The sequence below is a fragment of the Mytilus trossulus genome, chromosome 4 (assembly GCF_036588685.1).
Source record: "Mytilus trossulus isolate FHL-02 chromosome 4, PNRI_Mtr1.1.1.hap1, whole genome shotgun sequence".
NCBI classification, from domain to species: domain Eukaryota; kingdom Metazoa; phylum Mollusca; class Bivalvia; order Mytilida; family Mytilidae; genus Mytilus; species Mytilus trossulus.
In genome coordinates, this window is record NC_086376.1 from 61,573,374 (window position 1) to 61,589,861 (window position 16,488).

General features: G+C 32.0%; 1 protein-coding gene across 1 annotated transcript; it reads left to right on the forward strand.

Moving 5' to 3' along the window:
- The first annotated feature begins 5,982 nt into the window (after window positions 1–5,982).
- LOC134714061 (shematrin-like protein 2) lies at window positions 5,983–7,813 on the forward strand. Its single transcript, XM_063575306.1, has 3 exons — window positions 5,983–6,012; window positions 6,218–7,009; window positions 7,717–7,813. The coding sequence occupies exons 2-3, from the start codon at window positions 6,229–6,231 to the stop codon at window positions 7,734–7,736; spliced, it is 801 nt and encodes a 266-aa protein (XP_063431376.1). The 5' UTR covers window positions 5,983–6,012; window positions 6,218–6,228; the 3' UTR covers window positions 7,737–7,813.
- Window positions 7,814–16,488: the final 8,675 nt, after the last annotated feature.

Here is a 16,488-nt window from a genome sequence, read left to right on the forward strand (position 1 = left end):
GAGACAAGAACTGCAAACCAGAAATTATTGCAATATTTGTAGATTTAACAAAAATGCAAGAAAATTATTGGGATTTTTGAAAAATCTCTATCAGATGTAAGAATGCACCTACTCGCATCATTCAAATTTATAAAAACCCTGGAATAATTTTTGAACTCTAAAAAAACTCCAAAAATCTTTAAAAAAATCAAAACTGTACATAATATTTTTACACGTAACTAGAAATGATTGGTCAACATGAAAATCAACAAAAAGATGAAAACAAAACACGAAAACCATGGTATTGGACTCAGATCTACGACGGAGTGGTTTCGTTATGATTAACAAGTTTTAATGTCTATATGATACACTAAGTTCTAATGTCAATAGTTCAAATCTACTAGAATAGTTGAAAACAAATTAAAAAATGAGAAGCATCTCATGAAATCGAAAATTGATGAATACCAGGTGCCTCGCCAAGGTTATTTTATTTGCGGTATTATTAGACCTATATTATCTATTACTAGTATATCCTTTTATTTTAAGATCAGTTGGAAGGGCGCGATATATTCTAGATTTATATAGGAAGATGATAGTGTTTTTCATCATTTCGATGGCCGTAAGGTGACCTGTATCTGCTCACGTCAATATCATGTGGAATTGTCTCATTGACAATCATACCACATCTTGTTGTTTTCATTATGAATTATTCAAAGAGAAACAATAGTATACAACATGACCTGAAATTTAAAGATAAATCTTTTTTCTTGACATTCAACTTGAAAAGCACATATCTGAATTCTAACTTATTTAAATGAAAGAACTAGAATACTAGAAGAAAATCAAAAGCACAGTTGGTTTCTATAAGATTGAAAACTGCTTTAAAAACACGACTACCAAAGGTATAAAATGGTTTTCATGAGACTCCGTAAATTAGACTTGCCGGCTTTGAAACATATTCGCAAAACCACGGGTGCCACATGTGAAGCAGAATCTGTTTATCACCCCAAAGCAACTGAGAAGACCCCAGTGTGAGGTGGGATTCTTGTGGTTTAGTCCTTAGTTCCCTTTGTTGTAATTTATGTAGTATTGTTTTTCTGTTTGTCTTAGATCATCCCCATGTTTAAGGTGCCGTGTTGCTTAGTCATTAGGTTTTATGTTGTGTGTTATGTTCTATTGTTTATCTGTTTGGTTTAATGACAACATCATGAATTGGTTGATCTTTATGATGATTGCTGAAATTAATAAACGACACTTTTACCATGTTTGCTTAGATTACGGTTTGACATTTATGTCGTCTGTCTACTAATTAAAGAACGTGACCTCTTCTCTAATAGTACTGTGTTGTGGCTTGTGAATTTGCATTGTTATACGACGTGTTTCGGTATTTATCCATCCAACACTCATGTATCTAGTTATAAAAGAGAGACGACCAAACTCATAAATCCAAAATAAACTGACAATGCCATAGCTAAAAATGAAACAGAAAAAAAAAAGACAAACAATAGTACACATGATAGAACATAGAAAACTAAAGAATAAGCAACCCAATCCCCACTAAAAACTAGGGGTGATATCAGGTGCTCCGGAAGGGTAAGCAGCCCCTGCTCCACATGTGGAACCCGTCGTGTTGCTCATGTATTAACAAGTCCGGTAAATAGTCTAAATCGGTAGGTCACATTCATTATAACCTTTCTGTTGTGGGTTCGGTAAGATATTATGTTATGTCTTATCGTTTGTGGTTTGAATTCTGTATTTTTACGGTACATTTCACATATGTTTAATTTGTCAGTAAACTATGAGTCGAGTTAAATTCTATATTCTTGAAATGAATATTGTAGATTCTGAACAGCCTTGTTGAAATCACAGTCAAATTCAAAGATAATGCTAGCTTTACATTCATTTTGCTTATCTCTACTCTCTTTTTCATTTCAATAAAAGAACTAAACAGAAATAAGAGAAGCACAACATATTTTTATGGAAATGACCACTGTGCATTGAAAAAACTCTGAAATTACTAAAATAAACAGATCAATTATCTTGATAATGTTAGTTTCATCACAGTATTTGTTCTCGTTATTTTTTACACACATAAAAAGTTAAAATACAAAAAATGCACTCCAAGGAAAATAAGTCCATAATCAAATGACATAACTTAATCTTCAAGTTTGAATATATTTTGCATTAATTTTGACCTTCATTTGCTCCAAGAAAAATGCATATTTTTATACCCTCATTGTCTAAATACGTACAGAAACTATGTTGAGTATACACATGCAAAATTTGCTCACAACTATTTCATATGAATTTAACATGAAATTCACATGAACATTTCACGTGATATTCACCTCAAACGAGCTTATACATGAAACTCACTCACTTTCATTTGAAATTTTAGATATTTGAATTACTGTATTTTAAAAATTCATGTGAATTTCACATGAAAAAATTAGCGTGAAGGAAATGTTGTAATTAATGACATGTTTTTACATAAACAAAAAAAGTGTTTTTCATTACTATATTTGCGGTTTATATGAAACATTTTCATTTTTGCTGTTATGTGATTTTCAAATATATGACATTTCTACAGTATGGGTTAGAGTGTCAAATTATTTTATGTTATTGAATAGTAAATATAATTATATTGTATTTTAACCAGTTTTAGTTCAGAGATGGCTCTTGAAAATAAAATAAAATACTCAGCATAAAGAACATGAATATTATTAAACAAGTCCAACAAATAACAAAGACAAGGATAGCTTCGAGCTCGAATGTACGTCTGACAGCTTATGACCAAATTTTCATTAATTTTTGTTGTGAGACAAATAACCAAATCCGATTTTGTTTTTGAAGTATTATATCTGGCTTCAAATTCAAATTCCAAAATACCATCATTTGAAAAGAGTTTCTCTGCCGTCGGGGGAGGGGGGGGGGTTAATTTCCTTTTACTATGTTATTCCCCCCCCCTCAAATTTTTACGTTTTGTGCAAGATAAACAAAATGAAATTAAACATACTATATTTCAGCTTTTTGCTTTTTCCATTTTTATGTAGCAACATTCTAACCTATGGAATTTATAATTGTTAGCTGATACTATACAAAAAAATATAACCAAAAAAACCGAGCCTGAAGATAAATTGAAAAAGGTGAGAAATCTATGAAAAACTAACACATTTAACGTTATCAACCAGCGAATAAATGTCATGTTCATGACTATAGGTAGGCATGTTCCAAAGAAAATAGTTAGTTGATTAAACCGTGTGCTATCGATAACTAAACTTCCGAAATATATAAAAGTTGTTATAATTACGTAAATATTGGATGAGCAACCGAAAGAGAAAACGCGTTTATGAGAAAGAACGATATGTAGTTAATCGTTTTGTGATTTTATTAAAATTCGGCGGTGTCGATCGCGATAACAAGTGAACAGGAAATGGAAATAAAGTGCAAGAAAAAAACCTTTAAACGACCATTCGAAGAAAGACAGTTGAACTACTGTAAATTCAGAAATTATTGCGTGTGTGTTATATTGCAATCTTTGAAGATATGACAAAAATTGTGAGAAAATTATAGCAATTTTGGAAAAATCAGCGCACAGATATATGTACCAGATTTAGGTATTGTAATCATTGTGATACTCGTCTAGTTTCATTATTAACATTAATAAAAACCCGGTCATTATTTCTGAATAAACGTTTCTATCTCTAAGTTGAACTCCGACAGTCTCTAATCAAATGGCAGAATCAAAAGCTCAAACACATTGATAATAACTGTCAACATTGTAGAAAAGGTTGTCATGTAGAAAACAATGGAAAGCAAATTTGTAATGAAAAATAAATGTTTAATTTTTTTTTATGAAAATCTTATACCCGCGAGTCTCCTTAAACAACAACAAAGTGTTATCCACTATTATATTAACAGTTTATGAAACATTCTCAATTTCTGATGATATATGTTAAAAAAAAAAGGACACAAAGCAACCATTGCAATAGACTATTTGTGTTTTCAAGTTTAACCACAATGAATGAAATATGGTAATTAATGATATATTTTTACATAAACAAAAAAAAAGGGTTCTTCATTACTATATTTGCGGTTTATGAAACATCCTCAATTTTTACTGTTTTGTGATTTTCAAATATATGACATTTCTACAGTATTGGTTAGAAGTGTCAAATTATTTTATGTTATTTAAAAATAGTAAATATAAATATATTGTATTTTATACATTTTTAGGTCAGAGATGGCTTGTGAAAATAAAATATATAATTTTGACAAAAATATACCTAGCATAAAGAACATGATACAATATAAAAAAAAAACCACGACGAGCCTAAAGATAAATTAAAAAAGGGGAGACAGCTATGAAAACTAACAAAATTTAACGTTATCAACAAACGGGTAAATGTTATATTCATTATTTGGTAATGCATGTCCCGAAGAAAATGGTTTCTTAAACCGTGTGCTATCGGTAACTTATCCTCCGAATTATATAAGAGTTGTTATAGTTCCGTAAAAAATTGAATGAGCAACCGAAAAAGACACAATGCCTTTATGAGACACCAATAAACATATTACCCGCAGTTTTTGGTGGGGTTCTCGACACTCAGCTTTTAGTTTTTTATGTTATCTATCACGTACTATTCTTTGTCTGTTTTGTCTTTATCATTTTTAACCATGGCGTTGTCAGTTTATTTTCAATTTTTGAGTTTGACTGTTCCTCAAGTATCTTTCGCCCTTCTTGTATAAACGTACTACACAGGTATACATTTGACTAACGTTTTGTGAGAGTTTGCCATTACCATGAACGAAACAGCAGGTGATATGTTTGGAGCAGGATATGAAAGACCTTCAAGAGTACATGGTATCATCCCAGATTTTGCATGGTTTCATGTCATTCGGTCTTTAGTATTTCTACACATTGTTATGTAGACGATTGTTTATACATTTCCAAAAGAACAAAATCATAATTCAACTTCTTAAAAAAAAATGAAATGACTGCAAGAAGCAAAGTATTAAAAATGGATTTACGAACTCCAAGGGAATTTAAAACGGAAATTCCCTCAGCAAATTGCAAAATCAAAAGCTCAAACACATCAAAACGAACGGATAATAACTGGCATATTCCTAAATTTGAAACATGCATTTAATGACTAGGAAAATGGTGGATTAAACCTGAATGACTGATGTACCCATATTTTGACTATTTTATTAATTGTGACTGTTTATTTAACGCATCATATTAATATAACGGAATTTGATGAGACTGTTATTAAAGTGAGAGGGTTAGCGCTATAGAACCAGGTTCAATCCACCATTTTCTACATTTGAAAATGCCTGTACCAAGTCAGAAATATGACAGTTCTTGTCCATTCGTTTTTGATGCGTTTTGTTATTTGATTTTGGCATGTGATTATGGACTTTCCTAATTGATTTTCCTCTGAGTTCAGTATTTTTGTGATTTTACTTTTTATTTTTTATAGCTAGCTAAACTTTTAACTCAGTTAACGTTGGTTTAAAGAGTCCGAGTTTGAATAGATCAATTACAAATACAGTGTAAAAAATGCAAAAAATGAAACAACATTAAAAGACACAAATAATTAGAAATGCACAACTTGGATATCAATGAATGTGTACGAATACTTAAATAAAATGGGAAATTTTCCTAATACTGAATTACACTTGTATTATATGAGAATTTCAAATATTACTAATAGGTGAAAGTCCCTAAACCAAGATAACAAAGGGTAAAACAATAGCAACAAATAATTGATGACAATATTTTCTATCATTGTGGTTAACCGTTTTGTTTTTGTTTTTAGATAGATATAGGAAGATGTGGTGTGAGTGCAAATGAGACAACTCTCCATCCAAATAACAATTTATTATTTAAACCCACTTTACAGGTTTATCATTGTTAAATGTTTATTTTATAACTGATTATAACATAATGTGTGGTCAGTGAGTATATCATATAAGACGCAGTAAACAATACGTATCACAAGGAACACACCAGCATAGATCATTACAGAGGTAAGTACTTGATTTGCTTTAAAAGATATTCGTCATTCTCTCACAAAATATCTTGTTAATCGTCACAATTCGTATACATATAACTCAATATTTTATTTACAACTTTTATCTTTCATTAACCTTCTTCAGCATTTTCGGTGATCCGTTTTCGCTTATGTTTTTACATTATTATTTTATTTTGACGAATTATTGAAAATCGTTTCAGAACCAACAAACATGACACCAATAGTATTGATTTCCTTTGCCCTATTCGGACTCGTTGCATCGGAGGCCGGTGAAAAAGGATACAGTCCCAAACATAACCTGAAAACATATGGAAATCCATTCGGACCAGGTAATATTGGTAGTTTGGGATACCAAGGACATGGTAGATTTGGATATCCATCTTATGGTAGATCAGGATACGGATACGGGGGATATTCCAACAATGCATATGGTAACGGTTCACCATTAAACATTGGCGGATATGCTGCATACAATGGATATAGTATTCAAAGTGGATATCCTGGATACGGATATTTACATGGCAGAGGATTGAACGGATTCAGTGGAAATAGAAATTACGGTGTTTACGGTAAAAATATCGGACCTTTCAATGGTAATGGATTCGGTCGAGGACTTGGAGGATTTAACAATTTAAATGGTTATGGAGCATATAGTATAAATGGGGCATACGGTGGTGTTAACAATTACGGAACATATGGTATTGGTGGTTTGAATGGTTTTGGATCATATGGGGGTTTAAATGGTATCGGATCATATGGTGGTTTGAACGGTTTTGCATCATATGGTATTGGTGGTATTGGTAGTTTAAATGGTTTTGGATCATCTGGTTTTGGTGGTTTGAATGGTTATAGATCTCATGGTATTGGTGGTTTAAATAGTTTTGGATCATACAGTATTGGTGGTTTGAATGGTAATGGTGTTGGTGTCAATGGTGGACTAATAAATGGTAGACGAGGTCTAAATGGATTGAGCAGTTTTGGTAAATTTGGAGGTAAGTAATCCTACATCACCAAAAAGGAGAAAAAGTTGTTATTTATGTGAAATTTCATAATAATAATACAAATACAATTGCCAGCTTGTAATTTGAGAGGGTTTCAAACAAAATGACCTTCGTTCGTCACGTTGATTGATTTAGATTTATGTTCCGACACACGAATATGAGTAAAAGTAAAACGTTAAACAAATCATGCCGCATGATGAATGTATTGGATGATTATTTAAGATGGGTTGGTAAATGGTCAAATATTTTTTTAACAATATTACATTGATTGCTTATACCTAACTCTATGGAGAGTCCGACTTTATGGATATTTCTACACTAAGACGTCAGCATAGCAAGATATACACAAATGAACCTTGATTTGAGAGTTTTTGATTTTTTTTTTAAATAAGCTTTGAAATTGTATGGGGCAAGTCGTTTTCCATAAACCTTGTGCATTTTTTTCGTTTGATTTGAAAGTTATTTTGATACCAATTATCTAAATCAAAGATAAAAAAACTGAAGGAAAAGTAGGAGATGTACGGAAGAATAAGAAAAGATACGAACAACCGTAGGAGACATAAAACCGAAAGTTTTTTTTTGAGCAATTTTAGCGGAATGTTCATTTGAAAAAATCTTTTGAGAATATGAACTGAAATCTTCCTTTAATAATGCAATGCAATCACCTTATTATTTGAACATTGTTTTCATCATTGCAGGTAAAAAAGGAACATATTAGGATCCAAGAAGTCCATGATGAATTGATGTCAATGTTTTACAGTTTTTTTTATAATGGTTTATGTATATTAAAATAAATTTTAATCTCTTTCTCCTTGATTTTTCATGCACGTTTTGTTTTCTATAGTACCATTTAATGGAAATATAGAGAAGCAATTCAATTGAAAACAATATGTGAACGAATTATTGCGACCAAAAAGGTAAAATAAGAAACAAAACCCAACAAAACATTTTCGAGAAAATAAACCTTGCTTATCACATAGAAATGAAATAACAATTATTGGCGAGGTTTTCCTTATTTCACAGGAGTCTGACTTTATACAGAAACGTCTGATGAAGAAGAACAGATGTTGGCAGTATCCATTAACTTTTCATTTTGCTATATAAATGATTTTCTCTTGCTGAATAATACAATTTTTGGTGACTAGGCTGAAATCATCTTTCCCATTAACCTGGAGACGAGATACAATTAAAGGGAAATCACACTATTTAAACTACTAATAATAATTCATTTAAATTTTGCATGTAGACAGCTCATACTTATGACAATATTTTAGGCGAAAAAAAAAATTGGGGTCACCGATGTTGTTTTCGAGATATGACGTCATCAAAAAGTAAAGAATCGCGTTATACCGTAATATAGAAATATTGCTCAAAAATGCTTAAAGAAGGCAAAATTATCGAAAAACTATGCTTAACTGGTTTAACTAAAACAGTCAATTGTAGATTTTATCTCATACCCATTTATTTTTCTCAGTTTCCTTTTTTTTTAAGGCCCTTTTTAATTTCCCGCCATTTTTGATTGCCATTTATTATAGATTTTTCTTGAAATAAAAAAAATCTACTAATGTTTTTTCCTTCAAACTTCTGCATTAGTTGCAGCTTCGGGGGAGATTTTAAAAGCATAAATAAAAAAGGGGGGTCACCGATGTTTTAAATCCGCTACAATGGAAATAATCTTATAATCGATTTTTGGCGGGAATTATAACTTTTTCTCTTTACGTTACAGAACGACGTTGCTAGCATAGCAGCATTTCTTGCAATGCTTTGAACTATTGGGTTAAACCTTTTTACTAAACCATTATAACATGTATAATATATATATATTTTTTTATAGTAATTATTTTTTGGGGCATTTTGATTATTCATTATTAAACATACAGTAACAGCTTATCAAAAAGTAATTGTCAAAGTTGGAGCCATCTAAATTTTCTATTGCATTTGTTGTATCTGGGCTGAAAAGTAACACGTTCCATTTAGACTACAAACAGAATAAATTCACTAACTAGTCCATTGCACCGGGAATATAAAACCCGAAATGCCGTGTTTAAAAGCCACAAACTCAGCACTTTGAAAAAAAAAAAAAACTCAATGAAATCGTTTTCGGTAGAAATTTAAAATTGGCTAACATTTCTGTTATTACACAACGCTCCATAATCGAACCAAATTAAGTTCGAGTTCCAGTTTTTGAGTTCAAAGTTCAAGTTTGATTTCGAATATTTTTTCCAGTAAGATTTCTAGTTTAAGCTCGAGTTACACTTAGAAACTTCTGAGTTATACTGTTAGATAGAATAAAAATTCTAGTAAGAGTTTAAATTTTGAGATCCGATGAAATTAAGATTAAGAATGGGGTTTCTATTTTCTGTTTGTGCACCTCTTTTTGTTTGAATGTATATTCTTTTATCACATTTATCTTTCATTGTGGTAAATGCACCTATTTTTGCCAATACTGATTAATGAGGGGGCAGGACCTTTTTCGGGACATCGGGATCAAGTGTTTTTTAGCTCGGGATTTCGGGATTGACCCTTTCGGGATCCGGGATTTCTTTTTTCGATGTTCGGGATGTCGGGATTTTTTTTAAAATTCTGAACCTCGGGATATCATGTTTTTTAAGCCCGGGATCTCGTGTTCAGGACCCCTCTGATCCCGCCCCCTCATTAATAATAGTTAATTTGAAAATAATTGATTGAATTTGTGTGCCAATATTTAAGCACTCTCTACTTTATCATGTCGTTTTTTTTTTTAAGAACTTAAGAATAAAGAGTTAATCAGCTACTTTTGTATAAAAAAAACTGGATGTCCTTTTCAGTCACGTTAGGGATCCGACAATCTCCCTTTATCCTGTCGACAGTTATCACATTGAGTGACCTAAACCCGAACCTACATCTGAACTTTTATTTCTATTTTTTTTCCATTTTTTTTACCATTTTTTTCTTTATTTTTGCAAAACTTTTAGTGGCAAATATTAGATGAACATCATCACAAACATTTGTCTATATGAGTGGAATATTCTTTCACCAGACGGACCATAAGTGTGTCTGTTACAGTTTAGCAGTACTCTGTGAGACATGAATATATCTTTTCATAAATACATCTGTGTGTGTGTGTTAAATATTTCTCTTGTTGGAGACTGGTAAAGCCAAATGTATAGTACGTGTTGAATTATTATATATAATATATACGCCCGGTTACGGGACGTATTATGGTATACATCTGTCTGTCCGTCCCGTCGTCAACATTTCGGACATTGACTCAAAAATGCTTTAACCAATTGTCATAAATCTGGTGAATTGTTTATATCTATTGACGTGAGCTCCCTTTCTTTTTTGAATGAATTTTGATTTGACGTTTCCGAGTTATAGGGTTTTATTCATTAAAAAGGGGGATTTCCCAGTTTTCGGACAATTATAAATCAATAACGCTTTCATCAATCCTCATACAACTTTGATAAATTGTTCATGTCTGTTAATGTAAATACCCTTTTGATTTTCATAAATTTCTAATATGACATTGAGAAGTAATGGATCTCTCTGAAATTGTACCACAAAATTCCACATCACAAATAAAAGGCTGAAATTGATTTAAGGAGTACATGTACTTGCTCAAAACGTTCAAAAATCAATAGGGGCCACAAACAAGCATTCTACTTAATTTACTATTTTACAATAACTTGTGTTTAAGTGTATGGGTCTATCTAAAATTGTATTACAGAGGGGAGGGGTGGCGTTTCATTTTTTCAGGGCAGATTTTTCGAAATATCTCAAGAAGAAATCTCCAATTGCACAGTATTGCATAATAGATTTTTAATATCTTTGAACACATTTATTTTGTGTCAGAAACCTATATTATGTCAAATTTTTTTTTTTATCACAATCCAAATTTGGATCGTATCAAGCTTGAATATTGTATCCAAAATTGCCCAACCTGATCCTAACTGTTCAGAGTTCAGAGGCGTTAGATATTAAAGGAACATGTGGGAAAGATGGACGACCCTTATATCATTTCTGTCGTCACATTTGAAATAATAACGATATCAAATAGGACTTGTCACATTTACGTCCAGTGGCAAGTTAAATGCATATTCAGAACTAGAACATATGAATTTTGACTCTGCTTTGTAAAAGCCCGACAGGCTGAGCCGAATAAATTCTTATATGAAATGAGATGTTTGATGAATTATTTATACATGTAGTATAGGAGACTATATTTATGATGTTGCATGCATCAATATTTTAAACATGTAGTATAACGTAATCAGAGATCAATATTTTAATCAGATTGGAGAAAACTGTAAGTTGAAACTCATTGTTCTTATTTACAACCCTCTTTTGAACGGAAAACTACAGATTCCGATAGCTATACGCTAATATGCTGGTACTCTTGGTCTGTTTGTAACATCCCCCCTCCCTTTCCGAAAATATACACTGAACCCTACATACCACATTGCGGCGATACGCTGCCAAAGTTGTGTCATTTCATTACTTTTTTTTTTACATTTTGTCAATTTCGGGAAGCAATTTCATTTTTGCACTTAAGGTCAAGATGAGTCAATTTTTTTTGTTTGAAATTTAGAATTCAATCAGATATTGAACATATACATCAGAAAATAAAATAAAAATTCATGTCACCGACTTCGTTATCGAATAAATGGTCGGAGTTACATTGACTAAGTTACATTGAATATGCTATGAAATTCTAACGTTCTTAGTGTTGATTATGCATGATGATTATGTGTTTTGTATTGATATATACTTTTTATCATAATAGTCTGGATAGTGGGTCATTCATTTATTTATGTTTATTTTGTGTTTCCAATATTTTTTATTCTTTATATTTTAGCAACTCTTCATTCAATCTTTGTTTTTTTTGCCTTTTATTCTGCAGTATTTGCCAATTATTTTGTATTCCGCAGGAACATCGCAATACAATCTAGAAACTTGCCAGTACAACATATCAGTTGTAAAAAATAAGATATGTCTATTATCATTTCTCCTGCTTTAGTGGACGTCCCTTCGAGCGCTCGCTTTTTCATGAATTAGAAACCTTTAAGACGGAATCGAAAACGGCGACGTCATAATATAATTACGACACTATGGCGGCGCCGAGAGCGATGCGTATAAACAATAGTGTGATTTCCCTTAAAGTCTGTCTCTTATCTTGACGTTCACACTTATACACACGTTGGATAAAGCAGTATTGCTGCATGGCCATGTAGAGTCCTTATGACTAACATAATATCACATCATAATTTTGGCAGTCGTTTTATTTTTATTGCATGTAAATATAAATATGGCTCTTCAAAACTTAACTGTAAAAGGTCATGCTTTTTACAAACTGATTGTGACGTTGAACACTAAATCAGATGGAAGGTTTCTGATTGATATATAAATAAAGGCAACAGTAGTATACCTCCGATTAAAAGTCATTAACAGATTGAGAGAAAACAAATCCATTTCACGAATAACAACACCAAGTGTAAGAATAGAACAACGAAACAATAGTTAACTAACTTGGTTCAGGACATTTTAAGAAACAATATAAGTCTGACAACCATGGTTAGTTATAAGTTGAAATCATATTGAACTAGCTTTCTGCTTTTGCGAAACACTTATGTGTTGCTCATTCCAGATATACTTTTTATTTTTGTTTCATTATTCGGTGATGTCGAAGAAAAGAGGACGTTGTATGGCAACGAATGATTTGCAAATAAAAACTTCGTTCATTCTGAGACAACAACTGCAAATAAAAAAAATATTGCAATATTGTAGATTTAACAAAAGTGAAAGAAAATTATTGGGATTTTTGAAAATTTTCTACTTAGAAAAATGTGTCAGATGTAGGAATGCACCTAGTCGCACCATTCACATTTATAAAAACCCTGAAATAATTTCCGAACTCTATTATAAAAAATAAAAAAAACCCCAAAAAAACAGTACATAATATTTTACACGTCACTAGAAAAGATTGGTCAACTTGAAAATCAACAAAAAGATGAAAACAAAACACTAAAACCATGGTATTGCACTTAGATCTACGACGGAGAGGTTTCGTTATGATACATCATGTTTTAATGTCTATATAATAAACCAAGTTGTAATGTCAATTGTTCAAATTTACTAGAATAGTTGAAAACAAATTAAAAAATGAGAAGCATCTCATGAAATCGAAAATTGATGAATACCAGGTGCCCCGAACAGGTTATGTTATTTGCGATATTATTAGACCTACACTATCTGTTACATCCGCTTATTTTGAGATTAGTTGGAATGGCGCGATATATTCTAGATTTATATAGGTAGATGATATTGTTTTTTATCATTTCGATGGTTGTAAGGTGACGTGGATCTGCTTACGTCAATGCCATGTGGGGTTGTCTCATTGACAATTATACCATATCTTCTTGTTTTCATTATGAATTATTCAAAGAGAAAACAATAGTATACAACATGACCTCAAATTTAAGGATCAATCTATGTTCTTGAAATTCATCTTGAAAAAACACATCTCTGAATTTTACCTTGTTTTAATGAACGAATAAGAATACTAGAAGAAAATCAAAAGCACAGTTGGTTTCCATAAGAATGAACACTGCTTTAAAAACATAACTACCACAGGTATCAAAAATGGTTTTCATGAGACTCCGTAAATTAGACTTGCCGGGTTTGAACCATATTCACAAAACCACAGGTGCCACATGTGAAGCAGAATCTGTTTATCATCCCGAGGCAAATGAGAACAACCCCGGTGTTTGGTAGGGTTCGTGTGGTTTAGTCTTTAGTTCTCTTTGTTGTATTTTATGTAGCATTATTTGTCTGTTTGTCTTAGATCATCCCAATGTTTTAGGGGGGGGGGGGGGGTTCCGTGTTGCTTAGTCATTGGGTTTTTATGTTGTGTGTTATGTTCTATTGTTTGTTTGTTTGCTTTTTTATGGCAACATCATGAACTGGTTGATCTTTATGATGATTGCTGAAATTAATTAACGACACTTTTAACACGTCTGCTTAGATTGTGGTTTGACATCTATGTCTTCTTCTGCTAATTACCGAACGTGACCTTTTCCCGAATAGTACTGTGTTGTGGCTTGTGAATTTGCATTGCTATACGACGTTTTTCGGTATTTATTCATCCAACATTCAGGTATCTAGTTATAAGAGAGGGACGATCAAACTCATAAATCCAAAATAAACTGACAATGCCATGGCTAAAAATGAAAAAAGAAAAAAGACAAACAATAGTACGCATGACACAACATAGAAAACTAAAGAATAAGCAACCCAACCGCACCAAAAACTAGGGGTGATATCAGGTGCTCCGGAAGGGTAAGCAGATCCTGCTCCACATGTGGCACCCGTCGTGTTGTTCATGTATTAACAAATCCGGTAAATAGTCTAATTTGGTAGGTCACATTCATTATAATCTTTCTGTTGTGGGTTCGGTTAGATATTGTGTTATGTCTTATCGTTTGTGGTTTGAATTCTGAATTTTCGGTACATTTCACATATGTCTTATATGTCAGTAGAGTATAAGTCGAGTTAACTTTTATTTTCTGAAAATGAACGGGTGCAGATTCTGAAAATATAAAAAAGAAGATGTGGTATGATTGCCAATGAGACAACTATCCACAAAAGACCAAAATGACACAGACATTAACAACTATAGGTCACCGTACGGCCTTCAACAATGAACAAAGCCAATACCGCATAGTCAGCTATAAAAGGCCCCGATAAGACAATGTAAAACAATTCTAACGAGAAAACTAACGGCCTTATTTGTGTATAAAAAAAATGAACGAAAAAACAAATATGCAACACATAAACAAACGACAACAACTGAATTTACAGGCTCCTGACTTGGGATAGGCACATACATAAATAATATGGCGGGGTTAAACATGTTAGCGGGATTCCAACTATCCCCCTAACCTGGGACAGTGGTATAACAGTACAACATAAGAACGAACTATACAAATCAGTTGAAAAAGGCTTAACTCATCAGATGGACAAAAATACAAGTGGACGTGGAAAAGCCTTGTTGAAATCACAGTCAAATTCAGAGATAATGCTAACTTTACATTCATTTTGTTAATCTCTACTCCCATTCTCATTTCAATAAAAGAACTAAACAGAAATAAGAGAAGCACACCATATTTTTATGGAAATGACCACTGCGCATTGGAAAAAACTCTGAAATGGCTAAAATAAACAGATCAATTATCTTGATAATTTCTGTTTCAACACAGTATGTGTCCTCGTTATTTTTTACACACATAAAAAATAAGATCACAAAATTATGCACTCCAAGGAAAATTCGAAACGGAAAATCCCTATTCAAATGGCAAAACTTAATCTTCAATTTTAAATATATTTAATGTATTAATTTTGACCTTCATTTTCTCCAAGAAAAAATGCATATTTTTATAGCCCAATAGCGAGTGAAATTTGCCTGTGTATGTTTAATTTCAATTTTTAATCCGGATACCATACACTCGCTTAAAAAAAAAAGAACTCAAAACAATCATCATCAAAATTCAAAATAGAACCCTCAAAACTCGAATCCGATCCCTAAATTTAAGTTATTCCTTTCCTATCATCAATATTATGATGCAACATCATGACTTCAGAAATCGTCACGCGGAATAAATATTGAACCTGCTTTTTTGCGAGCTATAAACAATTTAAGTTAGCAATGACAAAATTCTGTAAACGCTGTGACCTATATACTGTAATCACAAACCGCAAGTTTTGATATTTATTAAAAATACATAAAGCAATGAACGACCATAGACGATATGTGTTTTCAAGGTTAACCACAGCGAAGATAATATTGTAATAAATTATTTATTTGTACTTAAACAACAAAAAAAGTGTTATCCACTATAATTGTATTAGCGGTTCGAGCGTCACTGATGAGTCTTCTGTAGACGAAACGCGCGTCTGGTGTATACTAAATTTAGTCCTGGTATCTATAATGAGTTTATTTACAACAACTGGGTCGATGCCACTGCTGGTGGAGATTTATTTCCCCGAGGGTGTCATTGATATTTTTATATTTATAAATTTACTGTTAACAAATTTTAGAATTTTTTGAAATACTAAGGCTTTTCTACCTAAGGCAAATATTACCTTAACTGTATTTGTCAAAACTTTTAGGAGTTTTAGTCCTCAATGCTCTTCAACTTCCTACTTTATTCGGCCTTGTTATCATTTTTGGATTCGAGCGTCACTGATGAGTCTTCTGCAGACGAAATTTGCGTCTGGCGTATACTAAATTTAGTCCTGGTATCTATGATGAGTTTATTTGTGAAACATTTTCAATTTCTGATGATATTTGTTAAAAAAAAGACACAAAGCAACAAAGAACCATTGTAATAGACTATTTATGTTTTCAAGGTTAACCACAATGAAGATATTGTAATTAATGATATATTTTTACATAAATCAAAAAAAGTGTTCTTCATTACTATATTTGCGGT

What these genes read in the sequence shown, in the direction of transcription:
- LOC134714061 (XM_063575306.1), top strand. Translation starts at nt 6,229, where the DNA reads ATGACACCAATAGTATTGATTTCCTTTGCCCTATTCGGACTCGTTGCA. An exon ending in CAGTTTTGGTAAATTTGGAG is followed by an intron (nt 7,010 to 7,716) that starts GTAAGTAATCCT and finishes TCATCATTGCAG; the next exon opens with GTAAAAAAGGAACATATTAG.